We start from the raw sequence: 19,360 nt of genomic DNA on the forward strand, positions 1-19,360 counted from the left end.
GTTCCTCTGATACTCCGAGTGCGCGGCTGCATCCTAAACAGTCACCATCACACGATGGGGCTGTCTCTGATGCTAATGAGAGTCACATGGCTAACACTTTCAAAAAGAAACAAAAAACTTGATTATATTGAAAATTGCACCTCAGGGGTTTTGTTCGTTTGTTTCCGTTTCATTTTCAGAAAAGCACAGGAATATTCAAAGTTGATAGGATTTTGGCGTGGATTAATCTCTACGTTTGTTATGTCATACAGTCTGGGAAGTGTCGAAACAAAATCTCTAGAAACAAAATCTTGTTGTGGAGGGCGGAAATCGAGAAGCCGAGCACGGGCAGTTTTACTCACCATTTTGGGCCTCGGTTTCCTCATGTAGGAAACAGAACTTCGGACTAACTGATCTCTTGGGTTCTACGCAGCCGTTTGATTTGGCGATTATATTTTTCTTGGTCATCTCAAAGCCTGGGCAGGGACAGGCATGTAGGGACAGGATCCCTCTTATTTACCAGTATATCCCCCTGCTTAGCACAGTGCTTGGTACATAGTATGTGCTCAGAAACATTCCTGAATAAGCATATTCTGTTTTGTAAGATTTTCTTCGACAGTGAGACACTACAGTTGAATGAACACCTCTCCCAGGAATATATGTTGTATTGACGATGTGTTTTTATTTTTCCAGATTTCTTTCATTCCATTCCTAATTTACTGTCTGACTATCCTTCATAAAAGGATATTGCTAAGCTTTGAAGATTTCCAAACAACTCTGGCAAGGGCATTTCTGTAAGTGTTCACATGTTTCTCATTAATTTGAAAAGTTTATTTATACTTGCAGTATTTTTGGTACTTAAGAAATAATAACATATTTATATTACATCAACACTTACTTCACTGTTTTGCCTTTAAAAGTTAAAAAAAAAAAACCCTTTTTTCGACAGTCTTTCCTGGTTTTATTTCCTTCATTGCCATTAGTTACCGTGGTGACTCTCTTCTTTTTTTTTTTTTTTTAAGATTTTATTTATTTATTTGACAGAGAGAGAGATCACAAATGGATAGAGAGGCAGGCAGAAGGAGAGGGGGAAGCAGGCTCCCTGCTGAGCAGAGCCTGATGTGGGACTCGATTCCAGGTCCCCGAGATCATGACCTGAGCCAAAGGCAGAGGCTTAACCCACTGAGCCACCCAGGTGCCCCATCTCTTCTTTTGATTGCTAGTATTTGTCTGGAAAACTTAGAGGAGATGTCCTATTTGTCTTTGATTTTTGCTTCCAAAGATACAGCACTGAAGAACAGGAACTTATTATGGAGCATAAGCTCTAGGGGCATCTGTCTCTAACTTGACAAAAATAAGATAATAAAGTTATGTGTCTCCTTCACACATTTAGAAGCCAGAAATAGATTCAGACGTGCGTTTTTCGATCTGCGTGCCAACCCAGTAAGGAGGGAAACAGACTGCAGGGAGGAGGGACCCCCCCCCTACCCCGGTGCTTTCCCTCCTCTGGGGGGTCAGGCTGCCCACAGCCCCACCAGCTGCCCCGGGCCAGCCGCGCCCTCCCCCACTGGGGCGGTCATGCTGTGTGGCGGGGTTGGGTGTCATGGAAATCTCAGCCTCCCAGCGTGTCAGAGCTCAGTGACTTTGGACGGGCTCCTTTTATGCCCCTGAACGGCTGCTGATGACTGCCTCCATTTTAGGTTCTTCCCATTTCATCACCCGAAAGGGCTTGCAGAAGGCACTGGAGGCAGTGGATCATGCTGCAGTATCTTGCGACCGGTCTCCTTAACGCAGAGGTTAGGAGAAGGTTCTGGGCGCCCAGAGAGATGTGCTTGATGGGGAAGGCCTGTCTGCTACTGCTCTCCCCCTTCAAGGAAGGAAATCTCAGAGGGTAGAGCCCAACGGTATAACGTGGTTTTGGCTAACAATATATGCAGCATACATTTTTCCTTAGAAAGAGTAAAATCAGTTTTGTAATGCCTTTCCCCCCAGCCCTGCTATCACACAAAATACTGGGTAAAGAGTGTCCCTCCTTGGCCTGAGCCGGGCAGATCAGAGTCCTTGTCACGGGAGTTTGGAATTGGGACAGAAATGCTCACTCCCAGTCTGTGCACTGGGGAGCTGTGGATTAGCAATGTTCGGGGCCATGTGCTCTGAGGCAGTGAAAACATCTGCAGAAAGAAGGAAAGAAAAATAAAATTACAGAGAGAAAAGCAGAGAAGAAAACAAGAGAGAGAGCTTGCTTCCTGGCTTCCTGCAGGATTCCTGGCTCTGGGGTCCAGTCCCTCAGGAGAGCAGCCCGCCTCCGGCGTTTGGCCTGAAGTTCGCCTCTCCTACAGGCAAAAGAAAGTCTTTCCTAAAACCCTGACATCACGAGTGCTTTAACAAAGCACAATCATAATCCTTTTATCAAGGTCAATTATCCAAAGTCTCAAGCGAAGGTCCCAGAGTAATCATACCACATAGCCAAGGAGTCCAAGCTGTGTTTTTGGTCCAGAGGGGTGTGGAGGATCACTCCTAGCCGTGCCTGACACTCCTCCTCAAAAACCAGTAATTTAGGGGCGCCTGGGTGGCTCAGTGGGTTAAGCCGCTGCCTTCGGCTCAGGTCATGATCTCAGGGTCCTGGGATCGAGCCCCGCATCGGGCTCTCTGCTCAGCAGGGAGCCTGCTTCCTCCTCTCTCTCTGCCTGCCTCTCTGCCTGCTTGTGATCTCTCTCTGTCAAATAAATAAATAAAATCTTAAAAAAAAAAAAAAACAAAAAAAAAACAAAACCAGTAATTTACCAAGTATCTATTGGGCAGCGGCTGCATATTGTATATCAGGCCAAATGCTGAAGGCTTGAAAGCCATTGAGATGGAGCCCCTGCCTCCTACGAGCTTCCAATCTACTGGAGAAGTTGGGTAAGTAGAATGTACCACATTCCCCTGACGTATGCTGGTGGAAGAACCCAGTCTCTGTCACATCGCTCTCCGTGAAAACCTCGGTGTTGAATAAGAAATGATAACACTCTGTCGCTGTTATCTGTAAGTATTTCAAGAACCCAAGCACGAGGATTAGCTACAAAAATCTCGAACATTTTGAAGGTCTGACTAAAATGCTTTAGAAGATTTTGGATGAGTGTTGCACGGTTCTAGAGGAAGAAGAAACAATGTCTTTCAGGATGCTCACATATCCAACCCAGTGAAACGGATTACACGCAGTTTAACTTCCTTCTGCTGGTTGTGTGGAATGGGTCGTGAACTATACCCCAAGTCTGGTAGGATCGTGTAGAACTGTGGACCAGGTTCTCCAGCTGACAGCACAGCAACAGGGAAACAAGCCTTACTTAGACACTGTCAGTGATCAGTTATAATTTCAACTGACTTTATAAGATTAAATCTTTATATTAATATTTGACTACTTTTACATTGATGATGAATCACAGAGCACATGCTATTTTTAAGTTAACATGGTATTCAGAATAGGACTTACAGAAATAACTTTCATCTGATTACAAATTAACACATATTTATTGCAGAATATTTAGATAATAGACTAATATGGTGTGACTGAATCCACAAAACCATTTTATTGCCATAGTTATAATTTTTATATTTTTTTAATGTTTTAGATCCTTCCTTTCTCTGTCAGTGGAAAATCTAATATAGACTCACCCCAACTTTCTAAAGGCCCCACGGGCTTGTCCAAAGGTGGATAAGGCTGGTTATGTTTTCAGTGCAGGGTCTAGAAGAAATTGGTCTAGACCCTTTCACCAGGGCACCATCCACGGTACAGGCATGCCCATGATCAGACGCTGGTGGGGTCTGAGATGGGGCTCTGCACTTAGAGCTCTCTTCGAGGCCCTCGCATACGCACACATTGGGCCGTGGTGCGGGGGGCTGTGGCCCAAGAAGCTTCCAGCTTAGCCGGGTGCCAGGCTTCCTCCAATAACGGCGTAGGCCCTTAGTGTAAGTCAGAACAACAACTTCGGTCAGGCCATTTCTAAAGATAATTTTATCAGGGCTTCATTATACATCTCTGATAACGAGCTTCAGCCAGACCACCCTGATAAACCTCAAACCAAGCAGGGATGAGTGTTTGTCTCTGTCTTCCCAGATATCAAAACTCGATCCTCAAACCGTCTAGCTGTTTCATCGGGAATCAATTTTATGGTCACTGTCATGTGTGGCAAAGGTGGTCACCAAAGAGCAAACTGACTATATAGATTACAAGGAAAAAAATCAAAATTCTTGAATGGTAGAGGGAAAAGCAGACTCCCCGCTGAGCAAGGATCCCAATGCTGGACTCAATCCCAGGACCCTGGGATCATGACCTGAGCCGAAGACAGACCCTTAACAACGGAGCCACACAGGGCCCCAATGCTTACCCCTTTCAAGGCACAGACTGAACGTCACCTCTCTCCGGTCGTCCTCGGGTGGAAGCTCCACCAACTCAGACCCACCCCAATCGCTATCTCTAAAGTCACTTATGCTATGGCCTGTATTGTTCTTATTTTTGCTCTGAAGTAAGGATTTTGTTTTACTCAAAAGTTTATCCTCCATGTCAACTGCAGCAGTGTTTTCCTTGCAAATAGTGCAGACTTGACAAATATTGTCAGAAATACATGGCTGCACAAGCTATAGAAAGACAGCCTACCAATTCAGTTAGCCCTAGTTCTTTAGCGCTATCAAAACCGAAATAGTATCAAGTACCTAGTACATGTAAGACACCAGGTATTTACAATTTCAAGCTTTTCTTAAAATCTACTTGGAAAAAGTGCAAATATGAAAAATTATGAAGAATAACATAATAAATAACCATATAGCCCCCACCCATATTAAGAAGGAGCATTGGGAGTTACTCTCCCCATTAACAAGGGGGGTCTTTATGTTTTAACCATACTACACATTACTTATAATGTGTGTTGGCTGAATTATTTAAGAAATTTGATTCTGGTATAGAAAATAAGAGAGCAAATACACAGGAAGAAGAATGAAACGAAGAATCAAAGCCAATGGCTTAAGAGGCGGGCGAAATTTGTGGTATATGTTAAACGAGAAGAAGTAAGTTAGTAACCTATCAGATATGCTAGACTCAGAGAAAGTGGAGCATTTGTGTAACGAACATAATTAGAAAAGGATGGAAAAAATAAGAGACTCCCAGTAGTCATGATACATAAATATATATGAGGCCATGAATCATCAACTATTCATGACCTACTGAAGATACATGAGGAACATGAGGCATTTGCTATTGACAAGGTCTTACTTTAGGCAACCACTGGCTCCTCATGTCCTCTGCACAGGGAATGCAACACAGAATCCACAGCGTCCCAGGCTTGTGTGGGAGCTACAGCTTCAAGTAGAAGCGCTTGATTCCAAGCCTATAGAGCAACCATGTGTTCTGACTACAAACACCTTCGGAGGGGAGGGTCCACTTTGTGCAAATCTCAGTTCTGGTCCTTGCAAACATACCCTTAGCAAGGAAGACAGAAGGGACTGGAGACCAGGTAGTGTCATCCTTCTACCTGCCTACATCACGTTTTAAATGTGTTAACCTAACCTATCTTTTCACCTTGCTTCTTGCTGTGTGTTTTCAATCGATTTAATACATCCTGTGAGTTAAGCATCTCATTTTGGCCTGTAAGCCTTTCTATTTTGAGATCTCCTGGGTAGCTTGCTTGTTATAGTACTTAAAGACTTCCATTGTGCAAAGGCGATTTCCCACACAACAACAGTGTTCACAAGTTTTAACCTGGATATCAATGGCATTATACTGCACATAGTCATCCGCAATGTGCTTTTTCACTATCATATTTGTGAGACTCTTCCAGAGACGTGTGTAGATCTCTTTCACTGATTTGCACACTGTACCCTCTACATGAATATATCACAATTTGTTCATGAATTCTTCTGTTCATCTAATGTATGCGGTTTCCAATTTGTTTTTACTAAAATTGCAATCAAGGCCTGCTGTGAATATTCTTGTACAAATCTCCGCAGGCACATAACTCCTGAGGATGATCTCAGAATACACCCAAGAGTGCACATTTCTGGGTCAAAGAGTATGCACATCTTTAACTTGACTAAACACTGACAATTGCTAGGCAAAGTTATTGCTCCAATTTATATTCTTTTTTTTTAAAGATTTTATTTATTTATTTGACAGAGATCACAAGTAGGCAGAAAGGCAGGCAGAGAGAGAGGGGGAAGCAGGCTCCCTGCCGAGCAGAAAGCCCAATGCGGGGCTCGATCCCAGGATCCTGGGATCATGACCTGAGCCAAAGGCAGAGGCTTCAACCCACTGAGCCCCCCAGGCGCCCCTCCAATTGATATTCTTACCAGAAGTATATGAGTCCCTATGTTTTAATCCAAGCCAACAGGTTGTGTTGTCACCCTTCACAATTTTTGCTAATCCAATGAATGGATGTACTCTAGTTACAAAGAAGTAATAACTGTGACAATTAAAAAACCTTGTGGTATTTCTTCAGTACTTCCATTATGAGGAAAAAATATGTGCAAATTTTGCCTCAGCTTTTTAAATTTTCCCATTCTCTGTTTAAGGCCAAGTAAAATTTCCCCTTTTTCTTTCCAACTCCATGAACACCAAAGAAAAAACAACTTTGCAACAAAATCTGCCATTTTTTTCCTGTAGGGAGAAGGGTTGGGAAGAATACCATGCTGGTTGCTTTATGTCACAAAAATATCCGCCTGATTATAAAGGAGCAGAAGAAAAGGAACTTAGCTGTATCCATGCAACTCAGCCATCACTAAGCACTGCCACAATGATGGTGGGTCAGGAGCTAAACAAACATAATTAGAACATAATTACTCACAGGCTGAGAATGCATCCACTTAAAAAATTCTAGAAAGTTGCTCCTTGCCCTACAGTATTTATCATAAGGGCTTCTTCCATGCCTTAAATTTGACTATTATAATGTGCTTGGAGGGGGGTCAAAATTTTCATACTTAAGAAACCAGATCTCAAAAAATACATTCAGTACTTAGAAACTGCTGGCACCTTATTTGTTACATCTCTTTCAAAACACAGATGGATGGGATACAGGACCTGTGAGTCCTATGGGATATAGGATGGAAACCACCCTCAACATCTTCCTCTCCCTAAACTAGCACCTGCAGACAGGCAAGTCTCCATTTTTTTTTTTAAGATTTTATTTATTTATTTGTCAGAGAGAGAGAGGGAGAGAGAGCAAGCACAGGCAGACAGAATGGCAGGCAGAGGCAGAGGGGGAAGCAGGCTCCCTGATGAGCAAGGAGCCCGATGTGGGACTCGATCCCAGGACGCTGGGATCATGACCTGAGCCGAAGGCAGCTGCTTAACCAACTGAGCCACCCAGGCGTCCCGGCAAGTCTCCATTCTTAATATCTTGCTTAAACCTTTTGGGTCATTCCTCCAACAGCCCTGGCATTCTCAAGCGTGGTCTAAGGGTCCCTTTTGCCTTTGATCCTCTAACATAATTGTTTAAAAAATGCAGATTCATGGGGCGCCTGGTTGGCTCAGTGGTTTAAGCCTCTGCCTTCGGCTCAGGTCACGATCCCAGAGTTCTGGGATCTAGTCCTGCTTCAGACTCTGCTCAGCAGGGAGCCTGCTTCCTCGTCACTCTGCTTGCTTCCCTGCCTACTTGTGATCTCTGTCTGTCAAATAAATAAATAAAATATTTAAAAAAATAAAATAAAAAAATAAAAAACGCAGATTCATTAGTCCCAGCCCAAGCCTACTCAATCAGAATGTCTGAGCCCTGGAACAGCTTGATCTTTTTTTTTTTTTTTTTTTTTTTTTTTTTTTTTTTTTGCAATTGAGAAACATAACACACATTAAGTACTAAAACCAGAAATATGTAGTTCAATAAATTATGACAACGTGAACATCTGTATAAGTGTCTTGCCAGCACTTCAGAGCCCCCCACCCCCCACCCCCCAGGGCACCTGGGTGGCTCAGTCAGTAAAGCATCTGACTCTTGGCTTCAGCTCAGGTCATGATCTCAAGGTTGTGGGACCGAGCCCTGCGTGGGTTCCACGCTTAGTGGGGAGTCTGCTGGAGATTCTCCCCTCCCCCTCCCCTCACTCATGCACATATTCCTGCTCTCTCTCTCTCAAATGAATAAATCTTAAAATAAAAAAAAAAACAACCAAAAAGCCCTTGCTTCCCTTTCAATCACATCCCTCATCTCTCTTCCCAGCTGTACCTACGAACCTGAGGCCTAGCCCTACCAGCGACCCCCGAGCTCGCGGAAGTGAGAACCACAGTGACGGGGGCCAGTCCACACCGCCCAGTGGGCGGAATTCGGTCTTGCAACCTCTCCTTCCGCTTCTGCCCTCTTCACGGGTCGTCCTCAAGCCATTGGGAACCAGCTACGCTTCTTCTTACAATCGTTGCCGAATGCCTGCTCGCCCGCCCTGCTATTTTTCACTCCCTCCACACTTGCTGGGAGAGCTGGTACTCCTGCAGTCTTCCTGTCTAGGAAATTCATCCTGCAAGACCTGTCCAGGTGTCACTTTCTTGCAAGCCTCATGATGTTTGTCCCTCTGCCCCATCCAAGGCAGAACCACGGCGCTTTCCATTGTGTGACTAGGGAGAGCTTCTATGTGGAGCAGCAACTCCTCACGTCTCGTCACCTTCCTAGAGCAGGAACTAGGGCGGAGAGTTTTTATTATTTTTTAAATCCTCTGCAGCACATAGGCTTAGTGTGTGTGCCTCAGCGGGTGCTTAACTGTTGAACAAAGGCATAATCCGCCGGTCTGAACCTCTGTGGGAAAGGAGCACGCTGCAGCGCCAACACCCCAGTGCCCCGAGCCCATGACCTTCTTCCTCCAGGAGATAACCTCAGAGGTCAGGAGAGTGCTGGGTGCCCGGCAGGGAGGGGGAAGCCAGTGGAAGCAGTGGGATGCAAGGCAAAGGGGGAGGTGGGAGGCTAGAGCGAGGCTGCCCGCAGGGCCCTGCAGAGTGAGCCGCAGTCAGACCACCGCAGGCAGCTGGAGGGCAGGGGTGGGAGTGGGGCGGGGGGTGGGGGGGTAGGGTCTCCTTTCTTGCCTGACACCCCCCACCTTTTTCTCAGACAGGACTTCTGGTTGTTAGACGGTTGTGCTGTGTGGGAAGCCCAGACCGTCCAGACTTCTTCATAACACCTTTTCCTGCCTCTTAATTGTCCCCAGACTGTGCACCTGCGTCTGAGGGTCCTTTCTTGCTTGAGAAATGCCACCTCGGGAGTAACCTGCCTCTTCTTGACCTTGGCCTACAAGGAAGGTGGAGCATTCAGTTCTTCAAAACTCCTACCCATCTACAGTATGCGTGAGTAGGAGTGTGGGGCGAAAGCCAGGCACACAGAGGGGCCTTGTGTAACTGCCCTGGTGCGCAGAGGCTCTGGGTCGCCAGCATCTGGGCAGCCAGCCACGGGACCTTCGCCGCCACGTAAACAGCCCTTACACAAGTGACCCTCGGCTGCCGGGCACCCCGAGAGCTCGGAAGAACAGGAATGAGAAGAATGACTCAAATTTTAAATAACCCAGAAAAGATACTGTAAAATAAAATTAAAATCTATCAAAAAGTAGTCGGAAAAAGAGCCACTGCCGTGGCTGGATCCCAGGATGGGGGGGGCGGGGTGACTTTACGTTTGGAGGTGACCAAGGCCAGCACAGAGCTGGCTCTTGAGAGGGGACTGTGTTTGTGAAATGCAGGAGGATGGAGCCCTGCACGCTGCACTCTTGGAGACAGTGGGCTCCTCGGTCCTCCCCTACCGAACCACGGAGGCCTGCAGAAGGGTCTCGAGCAGTACTGGGCCAGCACCGCACCCCGTGGGCCCGGCCTCTGCCGCAAACCAGGGCGGTAGAAGCAGTGACGTCGGAGGCTGCTCAGACACCAGGTCTGTCATTCTCTGGATGTGGAAGCCCAGATGAAAGAAATGAGTACCACTCCTTGAATTACTGCACAAAAGCCCCAGGACTGCATATGGCAACCACAAGTAGACACACGCTCGAATGATTAATCAGAAAAAAAAAAAAAAAAGCAAAGAGATATGACTGTATTTGTAATATGAGAGTAAAGCAGTTCAAGCAAGCTAACCCTGTATCTCTAGATCTGTCTGACACATGGAAGACTCTCAAGACATAATTATACAGGATGGGCTCAGTACCTATTTGCTAAATAAGTTCCTGATTTTTGTCGCCCTCTTCAATTTCATTTTAATTTTTATTTCACTGTAGGCTGCTTTTGAAGCAGAATCTTTGTTAAAAATAACTTTTAAATTTCCCCCTGATTTTCAAAGTAACGCATGCTTGTTACTGAAATTTTTGAGAATTAAAAAAGCATAAAAAATTAAAATTATAATACCATCACCCAGAGATAACTATGCTAACATTGGCAAACCTCTTCCCGTATTTATTTACGTAGAGAGATTATGGATTGTTCTGCTCTGTTCTATTTGACTAGTAATATTTTATCATAAGCATTTCCCAATATTATTCAATATTAATTGAATATTTCCCATCATTTTGATGTGATATAACTTAAGTAATCCATTATTTTGAAGGTTTTGGTTTTCAAATTTATAAATACTGTTGTAATAAATATCCTCCTCTTAAGTGTTTATAAACGTAGGATAATATCCTAGAAGTGAATCTGTTGGATCAAAAGAAATGGATACTTTGAAACTATTGGTTCAATTTGCTAAATCGTCCTTCTAAAAGGTTGTTTCCCTTTCTACCAGAAATGTGTGGAAGAGCCCCAAACCTTAACCAAGATCAGGACGATTTGGAAAATTTCATTTAAAGGAATATATTTTATAACTGGAAACAACTCTCTGTCACTATTATAGATGTTGTTTCAGTAGAAAATGAAAAAATATAGCCATAGATAAAAAATGAGGAAATCAGGGGCCTTACATTTTTTGGGTACCACAAATTACTGCCAACTCCGGGCAAGACGATGGCCCCGATGGATAAATCTGGGTGCGCACAACAACATAATTCAAATTATAAAGCTGTAATTTGGAAATTACATGTGAATAGAACCATGTCTGATTTACTTTTATTTCAATAGTTTTGAATCACTTATTTTGTTCAGCACGGGCATGGCTCCTCTACAGTGTTTGCTCCTAGAAGGCACTTAGTGTTGAGTAATTTATTTTGACAAGTAGCCCAAGTCATTAACACACTTAATTTCTTTATAGTTAAAGTAGTGCATGGTGGGTATTTTTTGAAGTTCTTCTGCTTTTCTTTCCTTTTTCAGATAAATACTTGTACCTGATATATACACCACCTCTCCCAACTCAACTAGAAGATAATACACAGGGGAAGAGAATGCAGGGTAACCACTGCTTCTCTGTCCCTTCTTCCTGAGGATCCCTTCCCAAACGCTCCACCCCATCCATCATTGTCATTGGTGTGAGGTCAAGAGCACACTTTTGTGGAATTCATGTTGGGAGAATCTCTTCTGTCTCTTCTTTGTTCTTCTCCGGAGAGTCCTGTCCTTGGGTAGTTTCCTTTGTTGGTTGTTTCCACTTCCTTCAGAATAGCTACGACACTTCAGCCAGCGTCTCTCAAGTGCACAGCCACCTGTCGCTTCCTCTCCTATCTTCTTCCAACTCTTGCCCATCTACTTCGAGGAAGGCTCTACCTTTACGTGCTATTCTTACTCCCTTCCTCTTTTGTGAGCTAGAGAAAGCCTCACATCTCAGCTGCCAAGGCACACACTTTGGGCAAGGAAAATCCAAATCTTTCACCCACCCTCATGGATAAGGCTTAAAAGAGGCTCTTGCCAGTGGGTCCTCTGCCTGCAGAGTGTAGACCTGCGGAGTGTAGACCTGCAGAAAGAGAGCTCAGAGAAAGCTGGGAGAGTGAGCTGTCATCTCAGCCAGCTGGATGGAAGACAAAGGCCAAGCCTGGGACTGGGAGCAACAAGAAAGCCCAGAATAAGGCATGCAAAGGGAAGAGGATTTGGATAAACTCCAGAGGCTGTGAGCGGAGTATTTTTCCTACTCTCCACTCCCTGCCCTGTGTAGTTGGCTGAGAATTTTTAGCAGCATGTGTCTTAGTTCCTTCAGGCTGCCATAACAAAAACACACAGATGAGTGGCTTAAACATCAAACATTTACTTATTCACTATCTGGAAGTCCAAGATCAAGGTGCTGGCACTGGCCGATGATTTGGGGTCTTGTAAGGAGCCACTTTCTGGTTCACAGATGCCATCTTCTTGCTACGTCCTCAGGTGTTAGTAGAGGCAAGAGAATTCAGGGATCTCTTCAACAATGACTCTCCCCAGGGCTCCTGGGTGGCTCAGTCTGTGGGTTAAGCATCTGACTTTGGCTGGGGTCAGGATCCGGGAGTCCCAGGATCAAGCCCTGCAATAGGCTCCTTGCTCAGCAGGGAGTCTGCTTGACCCTCTGTCCCTCACCCCTCCTGCTGTCTCTCAGTCCCTCCCTCAAATAAAATGTTAAAAAAGAAAAAAAAAAAGACCCTCCCATTAATTAGGGGCTTACCCTCCTGACCCACTTCCTAATTGGGGGGATTATCATTTCAACAAATGAATCTGTGGGTGGGGGTCACAGACATTCAGCTTGTCACAGCCAGGAATAAGTGGACAGTAGTGAGTGTTGTTGAGATCCAAACAGTGTTACAGAACAGCTAACTGTATAAGCAAGCCCTGTGCAGTAGGGGCCCGAGAAGAGAAAAAGCAGGAAGAGAAGAGAGAGTAGCTGAGTTGGAACCACTGTTGCCAGAGAGGACAAAGGAGGAAGAAAAACCAGGCCCCATTCTTTAAAAAGTGTCCAGAAATTGTTTTTGGAAAGTCTTTTCAAATTTTTCCTTACATACTCTTCTATCTTAAACACAAATTTTTAAAAATAAAACCAAAATTACTCTTCAATTAAATGGTTGTATTTACCGTTTAATGTTATATTAACATTTTTCTGCTGTTCATATTAGCAATGCATAGTGTAAATGTCTTTATCGGTGGCAGTCAACCAGCTGTGTTAGATGACTTCCACGATCCTACCTCGTCACTGCAATCTGTAATTCTGTATTTTCACTAGCATTTTATAAGCATTTGTAGCCTGTGCTGGGAATCCATTTCAATCCTTATTTTCACCCCAGTAGGGATGGGAATACAAGTCAAAATTAGCCAACTTATAAATAAGCTATTAGAATTAAACTAGTTGTATGTTGAATTTCTCCAAAGTACTTGAACTACTTTGAATATACACGAAAGGTTGAATTATGTGAACATCATAAGCCTTTTACATCTTAAAATTCTACAGTGTCTTAAAATGCAATGTATGAAGATATGCTTTTTTTTTTGAAGAGTAATTATTTTTAGGGTCATGACTCTTGAAATGATCAGTTATTAAATATATTCTTATTAGCTTACCTTTAAGAAATCTGTTATAATTTCAGTATATTAAAATATTCATATCTCCATACATTTAAACACCTACTTAATCTACAGCACACATCCAAGGCTTTAAATTTCATATTACAAAATAAGGGTAATTTTAATTATATTTTTGGTAATATGAATATTACACATGACTCAGTTAATTGTAGGCCACCACCACACAGAGTGGAAAATTCATTAAGTACAGAATTTCTCTGAGGCGACGATAGGAGAACTGGAAGATAGCATTATATTCTTGTAGGTCATAAGCCATAATGTTATTCTTTCTCTCCTCTAAGAATATTTTAAATCTATTATGAATTCTTTTGTTTGGAATCACTGAGGCATTTTAAAGTAAGAAATCTTTCTGAAAGTAATAAATTAATCCTCTTTCAGTGAAATTTCACTCAAATGTCAGAACCACCACCAAATTTGTACTTTTTTTTACTTAAAAATTTTTTTTGTTTCAGAATGTGGAAAAGAACTCCTTATTCTTGTAAATATACCAATCACTTAAGTATTTTTTAAAACAATGTTATTTATTTGAGATAGAGAATTAGTGAGAGAGAGAGCAGAGAGAGAGCACCAAGGGAAGAGGGGGTGGGGAGGGGCGGAGAGAGAAGGAGAAGGAGGCTCCCCCACTAAGCAGGGAGCCCAACATAGGCCTCAGTCCCAGGACCCTGAGACCATGACTGGAACCGAAGGCAGACATTCAGCCAAGTGAGCCACCTCAGGTGCCGCTGAAGTGTGTGTGTGTGTGTGTGTGTGTATATATATATATATATTTTTTTTTTTTTTTTTTTAAGATTTTATATACTTATTTGACAGCGAGAGAGAAACAGTGAGAGTAGGAACAGGAATAGGAGCAGAGGGCATGGGAGAGGGAAAGCAGGCTTCCTGTTGAGCAGGGAGCCCAATGTGGGGCTCAATCCCAGGACCCTGGGATCGTCAGAAGCCAAAGGCAGACGCTTAACCAACTGAGCCACCCAGGCATCCCGCTGAAGTACTTTCAATAATAGTATTTTAAAAATCCTGTTAAACACATACGTACTGAATTCAAAAGAAATGTAAGACACACTTATGGGACAGAATGGGATATGGAACAATCAGAATCTCTAATTGTTACCTTATGGGATGGAGTGCCTCCCCTTCAACCAGCAAGGCCTGGCAATGGGAGATAACTGTGTGCGTCCAGGGCATGGGGCTGGAATGGGAGGTGGTGTTGAGGGTGGCAGGTGGCAAAAGCGGTGAGGAGCTCTGTAAGAATCATGCTCCTTTACCTGAGCTGCCTCAGATACAGATGAATGCCTCAATTCTGCTCGTGAGCAGCCATACTGATTATACTGTTGTCATATAGACACTGTAGACAGAGAATTGGATGCCTAAAAGCTTAAAAATTTATCTTTTCTTCATTTTCCTTCCTCCCACCACTTCCCCCAGCACCAGAGAGTGTTTAAGGCAATGCAAAGTGGGCCAAAAATACCATTCTTAATGTGGGAAGGATATACTATCTAAACGTGCCCAGAAAACAAACAAGAAGGGATTTCAGTGTTTAACTGTAGAAATACAGTAGCCCCAGATTTCACTTTCCATGCTTTCAGGAACCCATGGTCCAGAAGTAGATGACCCTCCTTCTGACATAACATCGGCAGGCCGATAATGAGCTAGAACCTTGTCACAGGCCTAATCATTCACCTCACTTCATCTCATCACCGCAAGAAGGGTTAGGATAGGGCAATATTTTGAGAAAGAGAGACATTTACCAAACTTTATTACAGTATGTTGTTATAATTGTTCTAGTTTATTATTAGTTACTGTTAATCTCTTCCTGTGCCTAATTTATAAATTTATCATAGATAGTTACAGGAAAAAAAACAATATATATATATAGGATTTGGTACTATTCGTGACTTCAGGCATTCACCAGGGGCCTTAAAATATACCCCCTCACGGATAAGGGGAAACTATTGTAACTAGTCACAAAGCTGAAGAAAAATATCTTCCCTAACATGTTTCCTTTTCAGTGTCTTGTTCAGTACTGGCCAAACATCCGGGTTCAGGAAGGGAACTTAATGTGTTTCTGCCCGCTCTGGAAACAGTTCTACTGGGAGGCTCAACAGACCAGGTTAAGTTGCTCATTGCATGACTTGTGAATTACTAATTGTACAAACTTATGGAAGGAAGTTATTTTTTTCTAGCCTTTTACGACCAACAATGTTTGCAAAACATCAAGATTCCAGGGAGAAACTAGAATTTTGCCGTTTTCATTGCTTGAAATTTTGTTAACCTGTATCTTTCCAAGAAATTGTCTTTATTTTGTAACAACCTGTTAACTGTCTCTGTAGCAGAACAAGTCCACAGGAGCAAAACCATGACAAGTAGGTTAAGACAAACCTCCAGCAGATTTTCTCCAATTGGAGAATTTGAGGGAGCGAGCCTGCTATTCACTGGAAGCACCAACACGACCACTCCGCACAGCACCCCTGGCTCACACGGGGAAAGGGGTTAATTGTATACACTATGGACATATATTACATCCCATCGCGGTGTTACCCCTTCTCTCAACAGGTTTGTGACAAGGAGGAACGAACCGCGGAGCACTTTAATAGGGTCTTTTCCTTTCCGAGTCCTCGCCCCGTCCGCGGCTGCGGCACACAGACGCCGGAGGAGGAACCCCTCTCAGAGCGCGCTTCGCACCCCTGCCGCGAAGTGGGCGCCGTCCGGGAGGTTAGCCAGGGTGCCGGCAAGGCTTCTAGAAACCGGATTTTCATGCTAAAACGGGATTCTACCTGTACTGGCAGCAGTTGTGAATTTACTAAATACGTTCTGTCCTGCAAGAGCACATTGCTGCTAAAATTCGGGGAATTCTCCCATTTTCCCGTCTTTGCAAAGAGAGGGTAGATTCTAAAACAAATTTCCTTTTTTTCTTTTCTCTCTCTCTCTCTTTTTTTGGCAATAGCTGAAGTACATTTATGGAGGTTTTCAGTACTTTGGTTAGAAAAGTTTATGCAAACCGAACTCAGACTCTGCCGCGCGCCCCGGGACTCTGTTTCACGGCCCCGCAGGGCTGCGGCGCGGGCGGACCTCCTCGCCTGGAAGCGAACGCGCTGACCCACAAAGGAACAGGCCGGCTCTCTGGGGGTGGCAGGGGCGGAATCCGACGACCCGCAGGCGACCCGGTCGTCAAAGCCGCACCCCAGGACTGTCAGCTCCCGCTCTGCCCCTCCCCCATTCCCGCCGCCAGGTTCGGGGCGCGGGGGCGACAGGGGCGAGGCGGGGGCTCTGCGGGACGGCCACGGCCCGTCCCCGGCTGCACACCTGCCGCCCCCGCGCCGGGCGGCCGCGCTGACCCCCCCGCGGGACGCCGGCACCGCAGGCCGAGGAGCACCGGCGCGGCGGCCTCCGGCGGGGGCGAGCGGGCGCGCAGGGGCGAGGGCGCTCTCGGCTTCAGGGCGGCCTCGCGAGCAGCCGGTGCGGCGGGCCGCGCTCTTTGAAACGCTGCACCGGGAGCCTCTCGCGTTCGGAACGGATATTTTTCTCAAACTGCAGATCCTCGCGGCTCCGCCGGCGGCCGGAGCGCAGGCCCGAGGCGGCGTCCCCGCCCCACCCCCCACCCCCCGCGACCCGCCCCCTCCCCCGCGGCCCTGCCTCCCGCCTCCGCCCCTCCCCCGCCCAGAGCGGCCCTTCCGGCGCCGCCCCCTCGCGAGCGCCCACCCGGTTCCTCCCAGCTGCCGCGCGAACGGGCCGCTCCCCGGGCTCCGCGGAGGGGGGCGGCGGGAAGGGGCCGAGCCCGGGCCCCGGCAGCCGCCGCCCCCGCCCCCGGCCCCGGCCCCGGCCCCGGCCCGCGCCGGCCCACGCCGGCTTCTGCGTCACTCGGCCGCGCGTGGGCGGGAGCCGGAGCGGCGAATGTGGCAAGCGCGGAATCTCCCCATGTGACCGCGCGCGGGGGGCGGGGGCGGCGGAGGCGGGCGGGGGAGGGGAGGGCGCAGCGCGCCGGGAGGAGCAGGGAAGCGAGGAGGAGGGCGGGCGCGGCGGGGGAGGCGCCGCCGCCACCGCCCGCGCGCCGCAGCCCGGAGCATCCGCCGACGCCGCCGACGCGGCCGAGCCGAGCGCCGTCGGGGCTGGCTGGCGGGCGGGCGGGAGCGGCGTGTCCGAGCCGGGGTAGGGGGAGCCGGAGCGCGCGCCCACCGCCTTCCCTTCCCCCCTCGATGGGCGCGGGGGCGTCCTGGCCGCCGCAGCCGCCTGAGGAGGGAGCGCTGGGGGCCGTGTCTCCGGAGTCGGGGCCGAGCCGTCCTCGCGGGAGAGCGCGCCGAGCCCGCCGCAGCCGCCGGCCGAGTACGTACCTGCCCCGGCCCGCCTCGGCCGGGACGCGCGGCGCTCACAGGCGAACTTGGGCGGCGGAGGCGCGGGCGGCGCGGGCTCCGGGGCCGGCGTCCGGGGCAGCGGGCCCCGCGTCCGGGGCAGCGGGCCCCGCGCGGGCGCCGGCGGAAGCGGAGGGCGGCCTCTGGTCGTGTGGGCGATCCGCGGAGAAAGTCGGGGGCCGCGGCGGCGGGAAGGGGGCGCGCGCCGTTGCTCCCGAGCCGGCGGGTGCGAGCGCTCCTCGAGGGCAGCCGGGGTCGTCGCCGTGTGGGCCGTGCTGGGGGCGCGCGCCCCGGGAAGATGTGGCCCGGACGGCCCTGATCGCGGCCGCCAGTGCCCCCCGTTCCTAGCGCGGTTTCTGTTTCCGCCGCGGAAGGAGTTTTTTGGAAGTGGCTGTGCCAGAAACTTGGCTCCGGGCGCGGAGCAGCGGGAGACGCGTGCTCGCGGTGCCGAGTTTGGGGTTCCCGGCGCGGGGGGCGGCCGCCTGGGGCAGAGCCGTGCGACCTCACGCGTGCACAAGCATGGCAGTCGGGGTGCGGCTTCCAGACTCCAGGTTCGGGCGACCGAGACGGGAGGCGACCCCGGCCAGTGAGCCCAAGTGTTCTCCGCTCTCGGGGAAGGGCCGTGGGGCTGGAAGGCGTGCGTGGGTTCCGCGCACCGGCCTCGCAGCAGGTGGTCGCGAGGACCCCCCGGCCCGCCTGCAGCTGCCCCCACAGTCCCCGAGGGCGGCGGGCTCGGAGACGGGGGCAGCTGTCAGGTTAAAAGGGTCGATGTGGAGTGACCGCTCACGGCCCCTGACTTGTCTGCAGACTCGGAGTGCAGAGATAGGAAGCAGAGACGGAAATGCTCGGATCTTGTTTAAAAATATTTTGGCAGTTTTAATAGATAATATTAGATTGCATAGGAACAGAGGCACGGAATTTAAAATAGATTAGTCACGGAGGAAATGCCAGGCTGTTTTGTTAGAAGAGTGTGCACAGTGAATTACCTTCTTAGATTTTCACTTTTTTGAAAAATTTCCTTTCTAAGACATACCAGATTATGACACGTCATAATTTGTATGTGGGTTTCAAGAAGAAATATTGGGAAAGGGATGCTTAGCATTTACTTTATTTTGGGGTGGAGGCTGATATTTTCCTGAAGACTTAAAGGAGCTGCTTTCAATAAGTGCCAGTGAAAGTGGCTCTTAGATTCAAGGGTATCCCTTTTCTTCCATTTTTTAGTATTGAGACATTTTAATATTGCCCTCTAATTAAATTATCAAATTATGGTATCCTTACAGGTATTAATATGCATAGAAAGGTTTTCTTAAGAACCAACCTATGGCTGCCTGGCAAGGTCAGCCTTCTTTATTCTTGTTTGGGTGTTGGATGCTGGACAATTAGGTCTTGAAAGAAAATAATTTCAAGGAACCATTGGGAAGTTTCTTGTTTTAATTTTATTAGTATCTTGTACGAAAGTTAATGTGCCATCCTGGTATTAGAAACACGTTATATTTCTTGGCTCTGGTGATTCCCAGTTATAGGTGAATGAATCAGTAATAATAATACACACATGGAGGCATTGTAGATTTTTTATTTCATTTTGCTTGCTAATTGTGGATGTTATTAAAATGACAGAAATCCTTAGCAATACTATAGCTGATAAAAGGAAATT

At 47.2% G+C, this 19,360-nt stretch overlaps 2 protein-coding genes across 3 annotated transcripts in view; one reads left to right on the top strand and one right to left on the bottom strand.

The window, feature by feature from the left end:
- Nucleotides 1-1,578: 1,578 nt before the first annotated feature.
- LOC125094960 (basic salivary proline-rich protein 2-like) lies at nt 1,579-18,757 on the bottom strand. Its single transcript, XM_047720639.1, has 3 exons — nt 18,740-18,757; nt 17,689-18,454; nt 1,579-2,150 (listed from the first exon to the last, which is right to left on the bottom strand). Exons 1-3 carry the CDS (start codon nt 18,755-18,757, stop codon nt 2,044-2,046), a joined length of 891 nt encoding a protein of 296 aa, XP_047576595.1. The 3' UTR covers nt 1,579-2,043.
- The window catches only part of NAB1 (NGFI-A binding protein 1), a 44,684-nt gene continuing 42,716 nt past the window's right edge, over nt 17,393-19,360 (top strand). For both annotated transcript variants that reach the window (XM_047720613.1, XM_047720614.1), the window contains exon 1: nt 17,393-17,680. The gene's annotated coding sequence lies outside the window, so the exon portion shown is untranslated. The remainder of the gene's footprint in view (nt 17,681-19,360) is intronic.

The sequence above is a fragment of the Lutra lutra genome, chromosome 3 (genome assembly GCF_902655055.1).
Source record: "Lutra lutra chromosome 3, mLutLut1.2, whole genome shotgun sequence".
Lineage (NCBI taxonomy): Eukaryota > Metazoa > Chordata > Mammalia > Carnivora > Mustelidae > Lutra > Lutra lutra.